General features: G+C 37.2%; 1 protein-coding gene across 1 annotated transcript in view; it reads right to left on the reverse strand.

The window, feature by feature from the left end:
- Window positions 1-24,037, reverse strand: part of DPYD (dihydropyrimidine dehydrogenase) — a gene marked incomplete at both ends in the record, with an annotated part of 361,757 nt that overhangs the window by 92,963 nt on the left and 244,757 nt on the right. Inside the window, 2 exons of the mRNA XM_082314522.1 lie at window positions 17,851-17,934; window positions 20,450-20,518. Coding sequence (XP_082170648.1) covers window positions 17,851-17,934; window positions 20,450-20,518 — 153 coding nt within the window. The remainder of the gene's footprint in view (window positions 1-17,850; window positions 17,935-20,449; window positions 20,519-24,037) is intronic.

Below are 24,037 nucleotides of genomic sequence, written 5' to 3' on the forward strand. Positions count from 1 at the left end.
CCCATTTATTTTAAAAATTACTTTTCAGTTTTAATGACTCACTCTGTGTAAGGTATACTGAAAATAACCAGTATCCTATAAAATAATGTGAACCTGAAGCATTTGCTGATCATGCCTTGATCAGAACAACAAGGATGAGTCGAGGTTGCAGGGCTATCAGAATGCAATTCAGCATTTCTGAACTCTCCTCTGACTTCAGAGAATAACTTGGGCTGGCCATCGTGTAAATGAAAGATCAAAATCTTCTCCGTTAAAGCCAGAAATCGAAATCTTTAAGTGTTGGCTTTTCATGATTTCCAGGTATTTACTTCCCTTATGGAATACGTCTCATGTAGACAGCAATCAACTATCCTCTCCATTGAAAACAGCTCAGTGGAACTATCATTCTGCATCTGGCACGCATAATCGTTATTGTTCAATATAACTCTTAGGGTATGGGCTGTTGTTTTTTTTCTGTTGGCTATCGATAACTCTCTTCAACAAATACCTTACAATTTGCAATACTGATGCACGTAGAAAATGGTGCGTGATCTGGTTAAAACTTGAATGGTGCTATTACAAGATTTAGTACAAGTATAACCTGTGGGTAGGCTAATTGGTACCGCAGCAATTATTTACATTTACTAAATCTTTATCACTCTCTCAGATAATTAAGTCTGTCATATATGAATAATTTTCTCCCATTTGGATCTTGTAAAAACTCAGAGAGCTGCATTGCTGTGTGGCAACTGAAAATGGGATGAGCCTAAATGAAATTTAGTTTAAAACAATCGAGTGGACACCAAGGTTGTCAGTCGAGTGAACACACAGAAAATATTCCCTTGTTCTTTTTTCTTTTTACACCAATGGTTAAATACAAACAAAAAAACCCCACAGGCTGTGTTCCTGGAAAGTACACAGTGCTTGACATGAATAGTAAAACCCTGAGACTTAGCTGTGCTATTCCAATAAAAATGGTGATCTCCCCGCCCATACGGCTTCCATGAAATATGTATGAATGCTGCACTGGCAGTATGAAAGTAGTTGCATCTTTGACTTTCATTTCTGTTTTGAATTTCCTTGAGGCCTAACGCAGAAATGAGAGACCCTCTAGAAGACATGAATTGTATATCCTTTATGTTAATTCTTCTCCTTAGAAATCCTTGTAATAATGTTCAGGATGTTGGCACCACATAGCTCATTATGCTGACTTCGTCGTGCTTATAGTGCTGCCATAAAAATTCTTACTCCAACACACCCTAACACTTTAAAAAAACACAGTTATTTTAATCCACATTGAATAACTTATTGGGAGATCTCTTTCATTCATATAAGCCCAATTTCCATCCTACCTAAGACAATTTAACTAGCATGTCTTTCTTCAGAAATAATAATTTGACTTTTTTTTTTCCAAAATTAAGTAAACACCTTCATTTTCCATCAGTTCTGCTTATCCCACAGCAAGATTAATGCAACGAATGCAATGGAAGGGTCTTCAGTTTCTCAAGCTAGTGAACAGTTTACGTATCAGATTGCACAGCACATGTTTAGACAAAGCCCTTTTGAAAGGCTCACTTGTACCAGTCTTGGAAATCTGCCCATTTTTGGTACCACAGGTAACTTAATAGGTACCAAAACCACAGGTAACTTAATAGGAAAATAATTTGAAAACTCAACTGAAGGAGGTGAAATCTTTGATTTTACTTCACTTAATATTCCAAGGAAAAAATAGGAATGTTCAGTGAGGAAACACGGAAAAAATGAAAAAAAAAGTTAACACAGTGCTTTACTGCATAGTGAGACAGTCACTGATAGGAATTGGAAAGGTGTTAAATTTTATACAAAAAATAAGAATTTCCATTAAATTTGACATTTTTGGATTGAAAGAGGTATTTCTAAAGCTGATTTTTTTCCCGTAATCTTTTATCTAATTCATTTTCTCGTTAATTATATACCATATAAAGATAACGCTGGATACCTTAAAAAAAATTACTGTTTACCCTTTTGCCACCCCCAAAACACACACACACACGTGACCGATCTCGCTAGTTCCCGTTTCAGTGCGAGTCCTACAGTGGAGCTGTACTGGAGCATCCAGCTGATCCACCCTCCCAGCCTCCTCCTCCACCTCCTCCCTCTGCTCTGCCTCCAGCCCCCTCCTGCTCAGATTCCTCCTGGTGCAGCGGCCAGCATCAGTGAGCCACCCCAGGCCGTCCTCTCTCCCCTCGCTGAAGTGACGCCGCAAGTGTCCAGTGGCCACAGCCACTACATGCCTGAGCTTCCCTGCTGCCAGAGCGATTTCAACGCCATGAAGCCACTGCATGAGAACACCAGAGCTTTTATGCTCTACAGACAACCAACATATTCTCAAAGAGGAATAATATCCCCACCTGGTTTTAGCTGTAACATCACATTTTATTCTTTAGAATAAAAAGTTATTCTTTCATTTATAAAATTCATAATTTCCTACTATATTTGCACTGAGGACTTGGAAAAATGCATTATAAGTCATCAGATGGTTGAAAACAGGATATTCATGTCACCGGACAGCTAATTTTCATATGAAATGAATGAACTACATTTATAGAATCCAGGGGAAGTTCAGTGGATGGTGTACAACATCTCTGTAGAAGTTTGCCATTGGACTGAGAACAATTTGCAGAGGTCACACAAGAACACAACTTTTGAGAAAGATTTAAGTGATTAGAAATAGAGAATTCACTTCTAAGTGCAATCATTGACTAAAGAAATTATCCCCATTTGAAATGCAGTTAAAAACAGGATTTGTGAGAATATTAATTTATCATTTTCAGCAAAGTTTTAAACTCAGGGGCAAATTTAACAAGGCAAGCAGCCTGGTACCAAAAACTAGTTTTAAAGAGGCTATGTACAGGCTTTATTTTGCCTAATTCATTTTGCTGATTCAGGGCCTCCCATCTACTTGGATTTCTGAAAGATTGACCCCAATTTACAAATCTCATTTACTGATTCTTAGCAGAGATTTGATTTATAAAACATTCAAGGATTAGCACATAACTTGTAAGAGAATGAATCTTGAGGCCTGTAAATCACATTACAAACAAATACCTGTCACTGTTAATACAACATAAATATCTTTTTTTACTCCAACTTTATGAAAGTGCCTGCAGCTTTTATCATTGATAAAGTGGTTGATGAAACCTGCATAGTTAAGAAATATTTTCTAAATGGCTTGATACATAAAATGTTATTAGCTGTAAAAACAGCTGGGCATTTACATTCGCAAAATCAACAACATGAACTAACTAAAATATTATTCTGCTTAATGTAGTACAGGATTTTCATGCTTTTGGTTCAAAGTCTACCATGTTGCTATAAATTATCTCTTCTATCATACATTACTATGTTTGTTGCTTCTCTCATTAATGATGAAACAGTGCGATTGTTACAGAATGTGTAGCATAATTTCGCTCTGTGTGTCAATCCAGAAGAATGAACAAATGCTTCAATGGACTGTAACATCCGTTGGTAGCACACTTCATTTATCTGCTGTATTTTTTTTGTTTTTAAACAAACACCATCTAAACAAAAGCTTGGTGAAAATATCATCAGCTAAAACATAATATTGATTCATGCACTGTACCTACAGGAATCTGTTGGTAATTTAATACCATATAAAGTCTCTTTTGGTATGAGACGTACATCAGTGTGTCTTCTGTCTTCCTGTTCTTAATCAAATATTGCTTGTTTATTCCAAAGGCACAGGAGATTTGAATGTTACAGGGGTTGTCTTTTTACTTCCCTAAGCAGCAGTACAGAATCATTTTTCCTGAATATTCATTATAGCCTTGGGCTAGATGGAGCTTTTAATCCTAACTACTCATTGCCAATGGGTAGATATACTAGAGGAAAAACAACTATTCACCTTTTTTTCTAAATGATCACATGATAAGCTTAACTACAACCATAACTATAAGAATAAGTCCTCAGAAATTAAAGCAGCAAGTTGTCTACTGATTGCATTTGGCATTGGTAATGAGATGACTCCCACGTCCTATCACCCCCAAGGCAGACACATCCTGCATGTTTAAAAAGGAGCGTGAAAATGCTGTGCATAGAGTAGGTCACCTCTCCTTGTGTTCCATGGAAAGAAACAAAACCATGAAGAGATTACCACAGAAATGTTTGGCTGTAGATTTCTGGAAATTTTGGCAATTTTTACTATGACCTATTTTCAGTGTTCTTGCAGGGTCCTCATTTTTACACTACCCTGTTACTGCACAATCTTTATACTGTACCCAGAACACCTCTCTGAGGTAGGGAAGTACTATTATGCCTGTTTAATAAATGCAGAGAGGAGAGTCAGATAGACTGAGGTGCACCTCCTCAAACTCACCTTGTTTGGGTGCCCAGTTTTTACTAAGTCATTTGCATAAGGATCTGAAAAGATTTGTCTGGCAGAGAACTGCACTTGGTTCTTCAGAATACCTTAAACCATGAGATACTTTCCACATTAACAAAAGAAATATTTTTAATACTTGAATTGAATCTGTTTTTCAGAGCATTTGAATAACGCAAAAGACAGAAATGCAATTACTTTAGGGTAACGAACGTGCATTTCTTAACTATGCAAACAGTCCTTGGGAAGCACGTATGTGTGAGTGTATGTACATATGTATGTGTGCATATATAAAGAATACAAACGTCAGGCTGAACGATGTCATAAAAATAAACCTGTTACAGAATTTCCCCCAAGAACTTCAAAAGGAAGGTTACCACTCAATAGGGCACATTAGCTGATCTTGTCTAATTAGTACTAGAGAAAATGGACCGTACCATGCAATCTTCAGTCCATCCCTAATTACTATAATGGTTTGCAGTTGTGGAAAGTATAAAAACATAACTCTTCTTGGACAGAATCCTGATGTATGAAGGCTTTCTTACACAGGTCTACTGGAGTTATCATTACAGGTCATGCTGATGATTTGTGCAAGTCCATTACCCTGACTGTGATGATGGGAAGTTCTAGATGGGACAGAGAATGTTGCAAGATCCATTAGGACCTTGCATGTAAAGTCCTTAAATCTCATCTATCTCTGACGACAATGACCTAAACAACAAAGTTTCAGAAATTAAAATATTTTATTCTATTTAATGCAAGCGTTAAGTCTTTCTCGTAAGCCTCAAGTCTCTGATGGCCACAAAACTATTCTCATATGTATCTCTTGCTAATGACTTTCATGGCTAAATCATGCATTATGTCAATGTGTTTGCAATTTTAAATACTGATACTAAGTTACAGAGGACTTATTTTGTCTTTGTATTAATTTAACACACATGAAGCTGACATGGGCTTTCTTATATATATTTCTCTTCAGAAAAAAAATCTTGTAGCCCCCTTACATCTATTATCATTGGAGGAATTTTTTTATATGAAAAAATGTTCTACGGTTAACTTCCTCATTGTGCATAGTAGATACATTTTCTGAAATAGTATGGATAGCTATGGGAAAAGGAGGGAGTGCTTTTATGTTCAGGAATGATGTAGCCTAAGAAAAACTTTATAAATGAGAATTTGCAAGATTTGGCTTTTAAATTTAATTCATGTACTATTCTCACCTTACTGTTTCATTCAACAATAGTCTACAAGAGAAGAGTTAAACCTATCCTCGGTCACATTGCTGTCTGAGAGCCCAAGAGGACTCAAACGCCACCTTATCTGAAAATTAGGAATGGAGAAAAGAATCTTTCACCGTCTGCAGATAACCTCCATGCAAGAGGTAGACCTTCTTCCAGGCCATGCTGCCATTTCCTTGCAAACATTACAGTGGCACTACCTGCCACGACCTGCAGTGCGGGCAGGCAGGGGCAGGATACATTTGGAGCAGCTTTAGAAAGTGAGTAATGATCATTTCTATAGATTCCTCACCTATCCAATCCACTCCACTGGCTCAACGTGTAGGTCTGGATCTGCATCTGTTACAGAGATCCCAGAGATGTTCTGAGGACTTGTTAGCCTGATAAGCTGTTAGTTTAAATGCTTTTTATATGTGCCTATCACGTATTTCTTTTCCAGATCAAACATGGATCCAGAAATCCATTAGGAAATTAGAATTTAAAAATAAAAATAGAAATCAAAATTTCTCTCTGTGTGTGAAGAGCTACTCTTTTGCTATTCCTTCAAACATGAAGAAAAAGTAGAAGTATGGGAATTTCAGCTTAAAGCATTGCAGATTAGTATCTTAAGCATTCACCTCTTTTTTTTTTTTTTTAATATTACTATTGATCTTTTCCACAGCTATCTTTTCTGCCTCCTCCTATGAGATGTCCAACATTGCCTTCATAAAACTGCCTATCTCTAAACCTACCCAAAATTTCCACAGTACCTCAATACAGAATTGCAGTCAATCACAAAAGCAAAAGAGACACCATTTCCAAATCTCATGGTTAATTTTACTGTCTTCTCACATGCTAGAAAGGGGCAGTTTAGGTTGTGCATTTGTCCCATTTCAAAGTTAATTAAAGCTAACAACTTGTTTAAAGCCTGTCAAATTAAGGGAAGGGTTTCCCAAGATAGAAGATGAATAACTTTCTACTTCTCATCTGGAGTAAAAAATGCTTCCTCATTTCTCAGGAAATTTGACAGCTTTTGGTCAACATCTATTGACCGCAGCTGTCAAAAAGAAAGAAATGAGGCAGTTTAACCTAAGGCAGGAATGAGAGTTTTCACAGTTGTATGTGAAGTTATCTATATATATTAGGAAAAAATTCAAAAAATGCCTAAATTACTTCAGAGGCTTTGGGTCAGTCTGGTCAGCCCCACAAAAACATAGCTGCTGGATGACAGCTTATATCCTTCTGGCTATAATCTACGATATGATGTGATGTGAAACCAATGCCACAAAAAAAACTTTTAGAGATAAGGACAGTATGTGAATTCAGGACTCTCTCTCAGTCAATACTGTACTGCCTTTTGGCATGAGATCCAAAGTATACCGAAGGTAGTGGAAGCTTTTTCCACTAGCTTAGCAAAAAAAAAATTACTTCAAAATCTCATTAGACATCTTCTACACAATGGTTTAGGCAAATCCTATTCAGGATAAAAATTCAAAAACATCCATAAATGGATAATTTCATATTTTGTTCTGGGGGGATCAAAATGTTTTGTTCCACTTTAGGCCTTCAGCTTTTATTAATTAACTTGCACTTTGAAACAAGAGGTTTCAAAATGAAGTGGGGTTGTAGGGGTTTATTTTGGGGAAGAATTTCTAAAAGATCAGAGATTAATATGAGAAGAATTAAGCAAGGTCCACATAGTTACATTTAACTACACTGCCACAGCAACAATATATACTGTGACTATTGCTCACTGGTTTAATTCAAGGATATGCTTATTTTCTACTTTCTTACATGCTCTAAAATGTTCCTTTCTTTTAAAAAATCTTTTAAAAGAAGTCTACTGGGTAAATGAAGACATTTATGTTATTTTTACATAATGAGTGTTCTCTTTACAATTTGAACAAAAACTGTAATTTTTTTAAACAGAAGAGATATCATATGGCTTATATAACTAAGCACGTACTACTAGTGAAACAAGCACACTTTTGCTTACAAAATACTGCAGATTAAGATGTAGAAGTATAGCTTGGGAAATTCCCATTAGCTTTTACAGACTACATTCTTTCTTTTTGTTATAGTCTTTTCACTCAGGCAAAAACATTACCATTTGAAGACCTTGTAAAGACTTTATATTGTTTATTTTAATTTAATTTTTTTTTATATTTATATAAATATAAAATTTATAGGTGTTTTTGCTAAAGTAAAAATCTAAGCAAGAGCCTGGCGCCTTGATTCAACTTTTTTTATTTATTTATTTTCTGTGGGAAATTACAAGAACTAAAAAACCCCTGCCATCTAGCTCCATTCTTAGATGCTAGGACTTTATTACTTTAAAGTAAAGCTGCAAGCATGATGTCATGATTTGATCAGCTGCTTTTCAGATCAGTTGCTTCAGGTTCCACTTGGGGGACCCTAATTGAGATTCTCCTTTTTTTCCAGTGATTGGAATTAGGTCCAGGCTGTGGTCATGGCTGAGCTGAGAAGTCAGAGCTCTGAGACCCACTCTATACTGGGAGAGATAACAGCAGGTATTGAGAAAATCCAACATGAGACTATAACACTACTGTGGTTCCTACTTCTCACAGTTAGGCTACTTTGAAAAACTTTTAAAAAAATTGGTGCACGTTAAAAAATGGAACATCAAATTTAACAGTGTTTAATCAAATATACCTTAAAGGACTCATGAAAAGTTTTGGCAGAACCAGAATTTCTTAATAAATTTCAATTTTAGCAGATCCCCATCTCCCTCTTCTTTCTTACTCTCATTTGGTATCACAATCACTATTTCTCCCTTCTCCAGCTCTACAACTAGAACCTTTGAAAGACGTTAAAAGCATAAGACAAATAGCCTTTGATCACCTCTCTCTATTCCAAATGAAAAAATGGGAACAAGAAGTTGTTACAGCATTTCCTGATTGTAGTACACTACTGAAACTGCACAAATGAACGATGCTTAACAGTACATTTAAAAAAAAAAAAAAAAAAGTCAGTATCCAGGCTTAAGAATACATTTATCAAAGTGCTGTGTGGGAGATCCACTTTGGATACCTTATTAGCAGCACGGCACTCCTACACCCCTTCTTTGATAATGTAGCACCTAATGACTGAAAAGATAACCAACGGGAAGACAAGGTCAAAAATGAGCTGGAAATTTTTGATTGACCGGTACACAAAAGTACAAAACATAGATTTGTGTTGGGAGTTAGAGCAATGATAAGAGGGATGTCAAGATCAAGCACAACTGAGACTTGAAAGGTTGTGGCTGTCTTTAGTCAGCTTTGCAATTACTCCCTTTTTCAGTTCACATAAAAGCTTTTTGTTTTCTCCCCAGCACTAAAACAAAACCAACTGAATTTATTTTGAAAACTGAGTCCTCTCTCTAAACAGGTGGTCAAACCATAATGTTTTTCTTTATTCCAAATTTGTTTGTTTTTTTCTTTTTTAATTTAAAATGCTAATCTAAGCAACCAGAAGAAACATCACTGTTAGAAAACTTTCTACTTTTAAAATTAACTATAAGGCTTTTTTAAAATTGTTGTATGATAGGAAAAACTCTCTCTATGTTTCATTGACATAGGTCAGTTAAAACTGTAGCAATCATTATTTACAGCTATTGATTTTAATGCAACATTAAAGGAGTCAGACACAACCATTATTTTCTTTGGTTGTCAGAATAAAGGTTAATAATAGTTGGCCTGAAAGGGTGAAGCACAGATTGCCAATTCAAATTAGCAAATCATTTGTTCCAATACCAACTGGGCCTAAACATTGCAAGTGAAAAATGTGAAACTGCGCGTTTGCATTTTATAAACTTCTTGGAGATACTAACTGGAAAGGTTTATTTATCAACAGCATTGGTATATGTAAAGTGTTGACTAATAAAAATGCCTTTTTACCCCTGGCAGAACAAAATATTTTATCTTGGTTGTTTCGAGCCAACCAAAATAATGCTTTTCATATCACTGTAAAGAAGTGGTACGCAGCATGATTAAACAATATTTCAGCTCTTTAGTTCATGCAGAGGTTACCTGCTAGGAGGCATAAAGGTTTGATTAGGTTTACGTCATACATGAAATATTTTAAAGGGAAGCATAGAACTCGAATATATCAGTGCTGCAGCTACAAATAGCTTTTTCTTGTGGTCAGGCAGGCAAGCTCTCAGTCCTTTCCTATAATAAAGAGGCAGAAAATACCAAATAATTGAGGAAACCATAAACCTTTGAAACCACCGAACTAAGGAATTTAAAACCTATGCTCTGAGAAGGATTTCCCACTCAGTTCTAAAATGATCATCATATGGGCTTGTATTCAGATTTGGTCTACTGTAAAGAGCAAGCCTCCCAGCACACTAACTTTACTAGGAGGTGAGGCAAAATTAAAAGTATGAGCCTAGTCCTGAAAATTCTTGTGTAGGCAGTGAAGAAACTAGTTAACACACTGTTAATTAACTTTACCAAATGGTGGCATAAAACTGAAACCATAGAAAGAAAAAGCTATTAATGTGTACCGCGTAGTTAATTTTTATTGTCCACCAAGATGAACAATCTTAAAATATTTTATTTTACCTGCACATAGATACTTGTTGCTGATCATTTCCTTTCCAATAAAGCCTGTTTATCATACCTCATCACTATGAACAACTGCAATACCTTATGCTGCAACCACATATCCAAAGGCAAAGCAGTGCACAGGATCTGGACATTTAACCCAAACATTTAACCATGTAGACCACAGAAATATGCTTGTCTGAGTTTCCTACATTTCCCTTTTCTGAAAGCTTCTCAGTGCATTAAAATACAACTGCAAGAATAAGTACAGGTTGCCATTTGGTTTTAAACAAAATCATGTTTTTCTTTCCTTCTGGGAAGCACTTGCTACATACTCCATCATAGTTAGGCTACTGAAGTGTCATTAAAACAGCCCAAACCATTTTGTTTCTTTTTTAAACAGTGGCAGGTCACTGATATTTTGGCCAAACTGACCTTTGTGACGTGTGTAATCCATAATGTGAATTCCAGATGAAATACTTCCATCATAGCGAGACTGAAAATAAGGTTATCCCCAACTTGCTTTCATGTCTTCATAAATTTCAAGAAAACAGAATCACTTTTATATTTTCTAAGAAAATCTATTCTGTAGAGAATGCTTTCCATATATAAATAAAAAGTCACCACGCATAAACAGTATTTAAAACCTTATTAACAGCCATACCATGTCATTAAAAAGTTTCAGCAAGTCGGTAGTGCTGTTAACATTGCCATCCTATTTATAATTGCTTTTTATTTTCCATTTTGTCTTTTGAGTAATTCCATTAAAAATCCTTCAAAGCAATAACAGTGGATTAAATGTTGTCAAACCGCAATATAAAATTACAGAATAGTGTTCTGATGATGAATTTATTAAACTTTGCATCTTAATTCATTTCTTCTCGAGTGTACGAAAACCAGAATTCTTAAGACAAAATACCAATTAACTGTCGTACCTCATTATTAAGTATTGTCTCCTTTTACATGGTACCAAAAATAGAACACATGAGCACATAAAGGACATACGGAACTAAGACATGGAAGAAATCCATTTAAATCATGACATTTAATCACACCTGAATCCTGCGAGGGCAACAGAAAAGGAAATGAATCCTCAGGTACTGGAGGAAGGTGAGTGACGTCACCAACCCCGGAGTGACCACATAGCTAACAAGCATTTTCTGTTCAGATTTCCAGTGAAATAGCTCATGAGTCAATTGTTACTTTGAAAGCAACTCAGCAAAGGATTTACTTTATGAGGAGGGTTTTAAAGGAGAAGGGAGTGGAAAGAAAAAAGGGAAGAGACACGTATGAAAATAGGGAAGCTGATAAAAATCATCCAAAGAGGTTAAAACAACAAAATTGAAATATCATAAAGGATGATGTGTGGCCACGATCAGTGTGGAAGCCAGGAACATAAGCCCACAAAACACATCTCCTGGCCTGCGAAAAAGTGTGCTTAGATCTATGTTTGCAGGAGTTGGAGGTGGCAATCAGCAGCATCCCTTCCCCCCGCACATCCCAAATACCCTCCCAGCGAAACAACACCCAATGCAGCACATCTCTGCACACCAGAGTAACACCGTCACCGCCTGAACCAAGGAATCCTTGTTTCTGACGAGTCTGTGCCTTGTGATTGAATTTCCTGCGTCCGCCTGAACTTTTCCCTCAGCTGGACTCTTAAGGCTCCTGTTCATATGCATCAGCTTGGGCCGCAGACAATTTCTCTCCCCTACCCCGCTGCCTAGTTTTATGAAAGTTACAGAAATTCAGTATCTTTGAAACAGTTTCAACTCTGAGAAACATGACCGAAACGGGTCATTTGGTTGAAACGTGCCCCAAAGCAACAGAGGGCACTGACAGACACCAAGACAGTGAGATCAGCTAAGACTTATCTTCTTAAGATCCCAGCCAAAATGGATGACAGTGGCCAATGCAAGAGAACAACAAGACATATAAATCCTGAAACTCCACCGCAAACATCAACACAAACCTCGCTTTGATTATACTGGTTTATACTGGCTTTTGGGTGGCAATGTTCCCACTGCTGCTCTAGCACAGTGTCACACCACCCTGCTGTACTTTGCATTAATTTGTTGCAGTAACTGATACAAAAGAGAAGAGAGAGAACTAATTCTGCCTGCAGAACTCAATGAATTATACTTAACCAGCATATTATTGTAGGGTGATAGCAGAATGCCACATGAACACAGATATAATCAAATTCTGTTTGGGGCATCATTTATTTAAAATACTTCAAGCTCCTTGCTGGCAGAGCAACAGCAAATTAGCATGCTATGCTGTGCACTTCAATTAAAAAGCAGCCTCATCTTTCCTATTTCCAAGGTACAGCAGAGCAAATCTAATTGTGCCATGCAGCCAGTTCTCATCTTTGCAGAGTAACCAGGGCTTTTTGGTTTTTTGCTTTTTGTTTTTAACAGATTTGTCTTCTTCTGAACGAGGCAATGTGGGCTTTTATGAAACTTGCCTCCTAATTGCAGGCAATAAACATGAACACAGCCAGCAGCAGAGGCTGTAGCAAGTACAGTTTAAGTAAAATGAATATAAAGGTAAGAGAAGAACCACAGAACAAGTTCATTTTACATATGATCTGAATAGTTAAACCACCAGGATCTGGATTTCAGTGCTCACAAGAGACGTATACATGCCTCCTTCAATATAAACTAAAAAAAGCAAACAATCCCCCAAACCTATAGCTTAAATGCTGAGATAGGCAAAGATTTTTTTATATTTTGGAGGTTAGAAGGTATGACTAATTAATGAGAAATATTTATAAGCCAGGATGTTATTAACTTTTAAAATATTTGCTTATAGCATAAAGAATCTCTGTTCTTCCACTTACGCAGAGATCTTTGAATATGAGATTTGTTTTGTTTTGTTTTGTTTGTTTGTTTTTTTAAGTATAGAAGCATCCTCTGTGCTTTGGAAATTTAACTGATGTGTTGCTTTTGACTTGAGATCTCCCTATCATACCAATCATCTCACCCCAAGTGAACAGGTGAGTCCTTGTGCTTCCTTTTATGCACTACTCATTTGCCGTCTCTGATATAAACAATGCAGTGCCTTTGGATAGGAATTGAGCAGGGTGAATCCACAGAATCACAGAAATGGTTGTCTGAATGGACTTCTGGAGGGCAGCTAGTCCAAGCTCCTGCACTGAGTGGGACTAGCGCCAACACCAGTTGAGGTTGGCCATGGCTTTGCCTGCCCGAGCCCTGAGAACTCCGGAGATGGAGAGTACACGGCCCTACCAGACAACACGTTCCTGTACTGCATCACCTTCTTGGTGAATTTTTTTCCTGATGCCCAACCCAAAACGTTCAGCCTGCAGTTTGTGGCCGTTGCCCCTTGCTTTATCATCTGACACTACAGAGAATCACCCTTCCCTCTTTGGAGCTACTCTTCCAGCATCTTTGTTACTACCTTTCAAGCAGCTGTAGGCTGCTCTTTTCTTCCCTCTGTTGTTTTTCACTCCTCATTACGCCAAGGAGACTCACTGATACTTTTGAAGGCTTTGGATATCACTCATCCTAGTCGGTCTTATTCTAGGTACATGAATATTACACTTACTAGTCCTGAGGTTTCATCTGAACAACAAAGAATGACACAAAATTTAGCAGGAATGCAAAACAAAACCCAGATTATCAACTCAATTCAACTATTTATTCATTCTTACCAGAGCAGCTGGAGAGACTTGTTGGCTTTTGGACCAAAACCAAAAAGCCAAACACTTAAATGTGTTGATTTCACATCACAGTAATGGTTCTGAATATTTAATGCCACTTCTTAGAAGGATAAGTAAAAAAAAAAAAAACGTAAAACATCTTTGCATAGTTTCCAGTGAAGAGACAAAAAGTGCACCACAAATACAACACCACAAGTCAGACATTGAAATGTGAGAGCTGCCATCTCAGATGTTTGATTGATTTATTATTTTCATAATTTTATGCTATAATTACTACAGTAATGAACTATAGTGGGAAAGCGATACTGTCATTTTTTAATAATCTGCTGTTCACCACATTGTCTTTATGTTTACTATTAAATGTTTTGTACACTTATGTTATGTGATCCAAAGAAAATCTGTGCATTAGTGCTGTTAAACCTAATGATGGAAATTCTATTACGATTTTTAATGATATTCAACTTTTATACAGTTGCAGGTTGTTATGAAAGAATACAAACCTTAACTTTATTATCATTAAGGAGCATTAGTAAATATAATTGACATTTTATACAGAACCAGCTTTAAGTAACTTATTGGCAGCAATACAGATGCCTCTTAATATTACCCTCTGGCTAGCTATGCTGTTTGGGCGCCAGAGTGTCTGCACTAATGACTTAGAATTAAAATCAAATAAAAGCTAAGAACTGTAATTCGGTATAAAACAAACAGCCATTCTTAGTACCAATTCTTTATATATATAATTTGGATATATCTGGAATTTTTTAAATTTACAGTGCGTATAAAACAGTGGAAGTGTTTGAGAGTAGATAACAAAATAGGATAGAGAAAAAACAAATCTGATGTTCCCAGATTTCTACACTTACCCTTAGGCACACCACAGGAATTGAAATGAGGAGAAAAAGTAGACAGTGTAATTAACCTTTCCTTTCCCTTTTTTTTATACAACAACAACAAAAAAGGCAGAACATTTTAGACATTATAAATAGTAAAACTACATATACATGTTTTTCTGCCATTATTTTTCATCTCAGTGTTTTCTGTAGCTTCCTGAGGATTTAATGTGCTTAGGCATGAAAAGGGACCTAATCCCTAAAAAATTTTCCTATGAAGACGTGGATTATGTTATCAAAAAGATTTAAGAAACCAGGAAAGCTGCTCTGTCTCTCAAAGCCTCATGGCCTGACTTCTAGATATTGAGTGGTGTTTTTCTTCCAGAGCATATCTGAGCCTTCTCTTCCCCACACCACCAATGTATGACCTATTTGACTTTAGCTCCGAGGGGGGGGGGGGGGGGGGGGGGGGCGGGGAATAAAAATGAGTAGAGCCAAAATACTTCCTAGCACTTTTCTGTCTTATGATGGGGCCTCCAGGGGCCACCACACGTGGAAGGCCCCTGAAGGGCTACTGATAAATCTCTTTGCATGTATCATTATTTTATCCAGTTTATCCTCACCCTTTGCCTCGATAAACTTCATTTAAAGCCCCTATAATGTAATTTTAGCCAACTCTGAGGAAGAGCCTTAGGATCTGGCCCTCTAAAGATGGCTTGTTTTCTTCATTTATTTGTCTAAAGAAGTAGATTCTTTTCTAAGCTCTCATTTTGGTGAGGCAGTTAAGAAAATACAAGAATATATTTCAACGAAAGTAGTATATATTAAACATTCAAAAGAATATCCATATTGTATGGGGAAGAGAGAAATTGTATTATTATACAAACATATATGTATATATAATGTAATCTTCTTCTTGCTTTATGGATCTGATCTCCTCCAAGGAGAGTCACAAATCCACACGATAGCCCTGAGTGCTCGGATTTTGCATTTGGTTCTCTGATTTTACAATAGCTGAAAGATATGTAAAAACTCATGTAGCCAGACAGCTCCCTACTGACTACACATCTAAGCAACTTCACATGCATATATTATTTCAGCCAGTGAAAGCTGGAAATAACATATGCCTTAAAAAAAAAGGCAAAAAAAAAAAAAAAAAGCAGGCTTGAAAGGAGCCTGTTTCAACTTCCGTATGAAACCTTCAGGGCTCTCCCTGACCAAACTGCACCCTTCTACAGCGTGCTGCCATCTCAGGTGGGGACAACCCAAACAATTGAGTTAACACTGTGCAGAGTGAAGGGTGGGAATTGCCTCATAAACTTATAAAAATGGCTACTACAGCTCTTTGTTGTTGAATGCAATTCCGGGAAAAAAATTAATAACAGCTATTACTATTTTGCTAGTGTAGTTCTGGAGGGTTTTTATAATTTTCTCCTCTCCCATTTTTAATCATAACTTCGGTAAATGACCACTGGCCATGAAAAGCATCCAGACTACTTTCATTAAAAATAATAATCTATAACATGGAACAGATTGACATCATTTCGTTCACAGAAAATAATGAAACATCCCATGCACTGTGCCTGACAGCATTGGTATGATAAAGCTTCACCTGCGTTGAAAGGATTACAGCTCCTATTGCCTCTCTACTAAAAGTTTTAGAAAGCTAATGGTTTAGTTATCCAACCACACCTCAGTTCTGAAAAGTTTTGTGTTTAACTGAGGAAGTGAGGATGAATTAAGATGTCTACTAGCCCTGTCCAAGGGGACAGCTGAATAGTATGTGTCGATTTTAGGGCATGTAATCATGCTTCCCGCTCTGCATCTTCCTCCTCTTCTTTTTCCCCTCTCCCCAAAATGCAGTAACATGGGTGTATAGCCTGTGGGAAGGACTCATGTTGGAGAAGTTTGTGGAGGACTGTCTCCCATGGGAGGGACCCCATGCTGAAGCAGGGGAAGAGTGTGAGAAGAAAGGAGAGGCAGAGACAATGTGATGAACTGACTGCAACCCCCACTCCCCATCCCCCTGTGCTGCTCCATGGGGAGGGGGTAGAGAAAATCAGGAGTGAAGTTAAGCCTAGGAAGAAGAGAGGTGTGTATTAAGATTTGGTTTTCTTTCTCATTACCCTTCTCTGATTTGACTGGTAATAAGTTAAACTAATTTCCCCAAGTTGAGTCTGTTTTGCCTGTGATGGTAATTGGTGAGTGATCTCTCCCTGTCCTTATCTCAACCCACGAGCCTTTCATTATATTTTCTCTCCCCTGTCCAGCTGAGGAGAGGAGTGATAGAGCGGCTTTGGTGGACACCTGGCATCCAGCCAGGGTCAACCCACCACAATGGCAAATCAAGCAGGCTTCAGACTTCTGAAACTTTGATGGTCAAACTCTAGAAAATCTCTCCTGTTAGACTGTGAACCAAGATTTTTCAGAGACTTCCAAGTTCACCACATTTGGGCATGTTTCAGAGCCAAAACAAACTTCAAACCATGACCAAAACATGCAAAAACCTGAAAACTTCAAAAGGATATTAGTATGAGAATTGACTTTTGTGCATGTTTATTTTCTCTCCGTGGGCAAAACAACAAGCATTCTCCCAACTGAAGTCACAGGAGGTACTGATAAACTCTGCATCAGATTTCTACACCGCAGAGACATCAGGTATGGATAATTCCAACCTAAACTGTATAAAGCATCAAATTTATAGGTTACAGAACAGAAGCTCTTCTAAGAGAAGACGTTAACTGTAGGTGGCACTACCACAATGTAAGCCCTGTTTCATGATTCTAAAATACAGTTAGGTTAATATGCTAAAACTTGTGAAATGAAATGTGTGTATATCTCATGTCCTTCAAAATCATTATTGATATATGCAGTAGTTACCAGGTTGTGATCTAAAAGACATCTACAGGGCACTGAAATGAAAACCAACAAATTCTGCCCGAGCACTTTTTTGAAATTATTTGTTTTCATCTTGTTCCTTGTCAAATACATAATGCATTTTTGTTCTCAGCAAAACTAAGCATTTTGTATATTCTCAGCTTCTGTCGAATTTTTTTTTTGCTTTCAGCACTAAATATTTAAACACATTCAACCTAAAAATCCCAAGCTAGTAATCTGCTGCTTGAGTCTTCCCCCCGAGGTGTAACTATCAATGTGGTAGCACAGGATTGCTGAAGAGACATAAAAGAGATTGCGGTTGCAGTCCTACCTGCCCACAGGCCAGGCCCATGCCTCTCTCCCCCATACCATGAGGACATGATAAATTTAACTCCAGCGCATCTGCACCAGCAACCTATGAAACATGCAAAAGGAAAAAAAAATGCAAAATTAACTTCAAGTAATGTACTCTTTCCTGTAGCACTTACTGTTCATGCTAAATAGATTTCTTTAGACATTTGTGTTTTGTTTTTTTTTTTTTTTAAAGAGAGAAAGCTATGGTTATGATAGCCTGAAAAAGAAATGTGTTGATCATTACAGAGAAAAATTTCAAAAACTGATGTGGCTTCCCAAAATTACAAAGGAAATTAAAGTAAAAAATAAATTAAAGAGAGGCAAGCACAATAAAGAGTTGGTTCTGGAAAATGTTAAAAAATGAAATGTAATTACAGGGCCTTAGGGCATCACTGAGAGCAAGGTTCGGTAGTCAGTGTTACCCAGGTGCTTCTGTGCTCCGAAGAACTGTAACTCAGTAGTAAATTTCTCCGTTCTGCTTTAATAAATTTAGTCTTTAAATTTTCTTCAGGTGCCTGTACTGTACCATAGCTTTTGTCATTAAATATTTTTGTTTCTGAAGTCAAACAAGAGTATTAAAAAAAGTCTATACAAACATATTATTCATGCCAATTTCTCTTCAGCACCCCCTATTAGCTACAATAAAAAAGGCAAAGGAGCCGAGGTATGCAAGGGCAGCACACAAACATGCTCCTCTTCCTCCCTGCTGAACTGCTCCAGCCTGAGACGAGGCTCTCTCCCGTTACCTTCCACGTGGCTGTAACTAGTATTTTGTTTTGCACTTGCATTTTGTTTTTGCTTATTGAACTGGAGTAACTTTGCCTGCTGTGTGGCCATGGTTCAGCAGCTCTCCGAGTGCGTGAGCAGGGGAGAAGCCATCCATCACTATCAGGAATCCTCCACGTCCTGGCCAGCTCTGCAAGCCCAGCCATGCCGCGCTGATGCTGGTGCTGTCGGCCTCCGTGACAAGCTGACCTTTTCTATGAATAGGTCGTCCTCCTGCCGAGAGGCACCGCGGTACCTTCCGGGGCTTCTGCTCTTTGGAAAGCCACATCTATTACCTTCTAGGTAGGATCCTACGCGTGCCATTAAATATCACTGCTCTTCAGCTATGGATTCCAGAGCGCTCCAAACAAGTGTGCTGCCCTCCACAGAGCGGAGACTAACAACTACTTTGCGGAAGAAAGTTATATCACATACATTACACATTATTGAGTGCCTTTAAATAACTACTTTTTTCTAAAGGGGTAACATAAATGCAAACACAGATTGGAAATATCTGTCTTACAGTGGATAGCAGTACCACTGGATTAAAAAAGAGAGGCAAATAGCACAATAAAGCCATTCATCTTAGTCAGTTTAAAAGCAGTACTGCTCCTGTCAAGCACGGATTCCACAAAAGATTTCACGGTCAATTAGGTAAATACAGGTATAAAATGGACTAGTGTTGAAGATCACCCAGCCAATTACTGATAATGTTTAATTTCACTTCCCTAAGTCCCCAAAGTGATTTTTTTCCTCATAGGTTTAAAATGTCCAAAGAAAATAAAGAAGACTCTTCCCACATCATCATAGGGGGGCTTAGGACACTGTGAATAAAGAAATAACAATATCCAAACATACACGTTCAGCCATATGAAAACACAAATTCAAAATATCCACACCCATATCCACACATATATAAAAACATATACACAAAATACATATATAATACTTACAAAACATTTAAATCTGAGATAATACTAGCAATAATGCCAAGCTAATTTTTTTTCTGTGCTTAAATTTGTTAAAACCTTCTTTTGTTGATTTGAAACTCTGTTTTTTATTTCCTCTAGATACTTTATGTGAAAAAAACCAGTTTTATTTAAAAATAACAACTTTGTATTACATTCAGATATAGACACCTGTCTGAATGAAATTATTGCAGTCTTAAGAAAGTATTTCTTATACTATTCCTTATGGACACAGGTACACATTTTAAAATAGTTTTTTTCCTTCAAATTGAATTGAAATTTCAGGTGCATAGTCTGTTTGCATTTGTGTAAGACTGGATTTATACGATAGGAAGCTTGCTGACTGGTATTACATACGCTGGCTTTCTCTGCTATCATTTTTGAAAGTCTGTATTAAAACTAGAATAGCATTAAATGAGCCTTTTATACTTTAAATATTCAAGAGTTTTATATTCAAAATTTCTTCTGGTGCTGTCAAACTAGTGTGCCTGTAGGCAAGGTAAGATCAAGTTAGGCTCTCAAAGGTAGAATTAAATTTTATCAGGGCATCCGTCATAATATACAGTTTGCTTAAAATGCAAATAAAAAGCATATAGATTCAAAGACTAAAGGCTTTCCAGGTACTGCTTAAAAATCCAAGGGACCATTTTTATGGAACAGATTTCCTTTAAATTTACATTTCCATCATTTTAATGAAAACATAGAACAAACAAATCATAATGGACATGTTTTAAATTCTCATTTTTCACTTTGAATCTATTTCTTTCAAGAAATTCCTTATTGCAGCTCTTGTTTTTAAGGAGAGTAAAAAACGATGCAGAAATGCATTCAGGAAACCATTACCTCAGCCATTTTTGAAAGTTCAGTCCAGTCCTCCTTGCTATAGCTGCACATGATACTGGCAATCAGAATCTGAAAAGAATACATATGCAAGCATTTTAAGCCATGTTACCAGAATTTGTAATATAGTACTTTACTGTGACTCCAGACTTTAACTACCACTACCTGCATATGGGAACTACCAGCCGTATGCTATTAGCATGTATAGTGAAATATAGCTGTATATTTCACTGGGGATGAAAAATAGCATGCAAAGTCATCTATTTTATCCCTATTTTTTAAGCCATTAAGGAAAACCAGCGGGTCTAGTCAAACACATAGAGGACTTTGCATTCTCTTCGTCACGCAATGAAGCGAGAACAAAGGCTCTCCTAGACACAGAGCCCACCAGCAAAACTGTCAAACATACTCATTTCTGAGGTCAGAGGAATTGAGTTATTTACTATTTATAGTAAAGAAGTACTTGGGGCTCTTTAGAGGTAGGTAAGACGTTAAGTGCAAGAGTTTACAGTCTAATGTGGCAGTGTGTGAACACAATATTCCAGCTGACTTCAGGAAGCCAGGATACACCAAACCCCGTCCCACGGAATATCATACTATGCAAGTTAAGGACAGTGACAGGCAGCCAGGAATGTTTTGTGTAGAGGCAGCTGGGAGGAGACTTGTAGGATGTGGGGAAAATCTGGGAGGACTGGGAGAGTGGCATGGGGAAATTCCGGCTTTTGTTTTCCCACGATACACATTTTATTTCCTATTCGCTGGCTGTGGCCCCAGTTCCCCAGGAGCTGTTTCTGTGTATTGCCTTTCCTCCTCACTGCACTGAGCACCTTTCAGGTCCAGGTTCTGCATGTAGCTGCTGCTGCTGCCGCCTCCAATATCCTTCTTGAAGTTCAAGTTTTTAGGTAAAATAAGTTCTAATAGGATTCTTCTGAGAGGGCAGCTAGAAACACACCTTTCCCGTTGAATACAGTGCTATTTACTGTTAAACAAATGTTAACTACTCCTCCGGTCAGTTCAAGTAACAATGTTAATTTCTATTTAAGAATAAACCAAAATCACTTGTTCTGGACCCATCAAAGATCATCAGACACTGAAACTCTGAAGTTGATACATTCATGGTGAGATCAGCAGAGAATTCAGCCCAGGAACTCCTGCATGGAGGACTTCATAGAAGGAGGGGGTTTGCAAGAAAAAAGCAACAGAGACCTATGTTGCAGCAGCTAAAAAGTCAAATCAGAAGAAGAAATCACAGAACTTATGAGCACACTACCGGCTCAGGCTGTGTTCAAAGGAAACGCCGGGAGAGGAAAACAAAAACATCTGGCCACACTCTTGTTTATTTGGGCCTCTTATGCGAAACGTATGAAAGTTTCACATGTAAGTTTGATTCACAGGTAGGATGAAATTTGGTTTTAATCTTTTTTGCTTTCCAAACAAGTTTTACTGTTGGCATTAATATCTGGCATGAGCTTAATCCGTCACTCCCAGTCAGTATAACACACTCTTGAACGTTCCCATAATGCTGAGGGTTAATGGCTCATTCATACACAGCAAAATATTGAAAAGCGTGGTGTAGAAAAATTGTCCAATACACACAATTGTTGGAAACTGTAAACTCCCAAATTGCCTCCGTAAGAAGGATGAGATATCTAGTATCTTTGGAAGGGAGGGGAATATACTTTAAAAAAGAAGGCAGCTATGGAGAAAATCAGACGTGGTGAGGTTACAATCTATTCATTTAAAAGGCCAATACCACTTATCATCATCATCATTTCCATTATTTTCATTGTTTTGCTCTGATGAATCTTTACCTAGCAATCTACCACCCACCTACCTGCAGACTACCTACCCATCTGCCTTTCTGGCTGATGTTTGCAAGATGGGAGTCTTTTGAGAAGGAAAGCATTTGATGAAGTGCCTGCCTTGCCTGCAGGTGCCCCTTTGTGTGCACCTCTGGCATAAACATAAGACCAAGCTTTTCACTAAACGCACACAATCATTACTGGCCATGCTTTTATTCCCCTCTTGACAGAGGAAAAAACTCTCTCTCCTATAGCATACTTTTTTCTATTGTGAAAAACCTTATATAGCTCTATAGGTCAAATGTTTATGAAATAAAATTTGCTCTATGTTCTATTTGAATATTCAAGATAATTTGAGTACTCTGGAAACAAATATAAATCTCTTTTAAAAGACTCTAATATTCTTAAAAACACAAATTGTGAAAAATCGTTTTAAGAAAGGATACATGAGAAAAATTTAGAGTAAGAAACTAGTTAAAATATGCACTAACTGGAAGTTAGCTAGAAACCATATCTTGTCAAATTCACACTTTTTATAAACTAACTAAAGCAAAAAAAAAACAAAAAACCACCCAACTCAGACACTGACAACATGATAAGGATTTTCACAGTTGCAGTCACAATCCAAAGTATATCAGAAATCTACACAATTCAGCTTTAAAACAAACCAAATTTTTCAGCAGGGAAAGTTGTAAGACAACAAGGGCGGCTGACTATATTCACAAGTAGCTGAGTTAGGTTATGTCAAGTGTTATTAATGAAATTTGAAAATTCTGCTGGGAGTGTACAAAAGAGGAGGAACAAGATCTGTGATGTTTCAAAGAGCTGTTAATTAAGACAACATGTTTATTTAATATTGATTAGTTTTAGCATTCACATTTAAAATTAAGTACATACTTTTGACAGAAGCAGGGGTTTACAATAACAACAATAACTGAAAGCAAAAATTACATTTCTGCTGAGACTGTTCACATGAAACCCATGATCTCAGAGGGAATAATGAAAATTTAAAAATAGTAGGGATTTTATTCTGCTTTTTTCCCCAGTGTTCTCATATAACTTGAAATTAAACTTCATTCTTAGGTGGAAACAGATCCTCCAGCACTCCATGTTAACAAAACTGTCCTTCCTCAAGTGACTATTCTTCCCCAAAATGCTTCTATGGTCTTTTCATTTGGAATCAGTATCCATGACCAAAAAAAAAAAAATAAATAAATAAAAAAAAATCACACGTGGACATTTAGGGGCACTATCTGTGTTGTTTAAGGTCTGAATCTACTCCTAAAATCACACATGGGCATTTATAAAGAAAACATAGAATATTATCTCCTATTACCTCGAAAGAGAATAGCAAGAGACAAGTAACAACAATGAGTGATACAAATCAGAGTTTTTATTTGAAAGTAATAAACAGAAATTGTATCGCATTTCAGCTTCCCAGCTTCTTCTCACTATTTTAATTTTTTTTCTTTTACATCTTTGGTGCCTACAATGCCATGTACCACATTACCACTGCAACTTTAATAGTCCCAAACAGCTGGTATCTCATAAAAGTCCAGGAGAGTCCCCGGAGAGCACATCCTTCCTCTTGACTCCTGAAATTTGCAGTGGCAACCTGACTTGAGTTTAATTACAGTTGTTTGAAACACAAGTGTGAGGCCGCACCACACTTGCCCAGCTTACAAAAGTAGACTACTGACAGATCTTACAATAAAGCTGCTGCTAAAGTGCAGTAAGTGGTAAATGAAGGTTGACTAAATTGCAGCTTTGTCGTAGCTTGAGTGAGGGC

The sequence above is a fragment of the Platalea leucorodia genome (genome assembly GCF_965183815.1).
Source record: "Platalea leucorodia genome assembly, chromosome: 5".
Taxonomy (NCBI): domain Eukaryota; kingdom Metazoa; phylum Chordata; class Aves; order Pelecaniformes; family Threskiornithidae; genus Platalea; species Platalea leucorodia.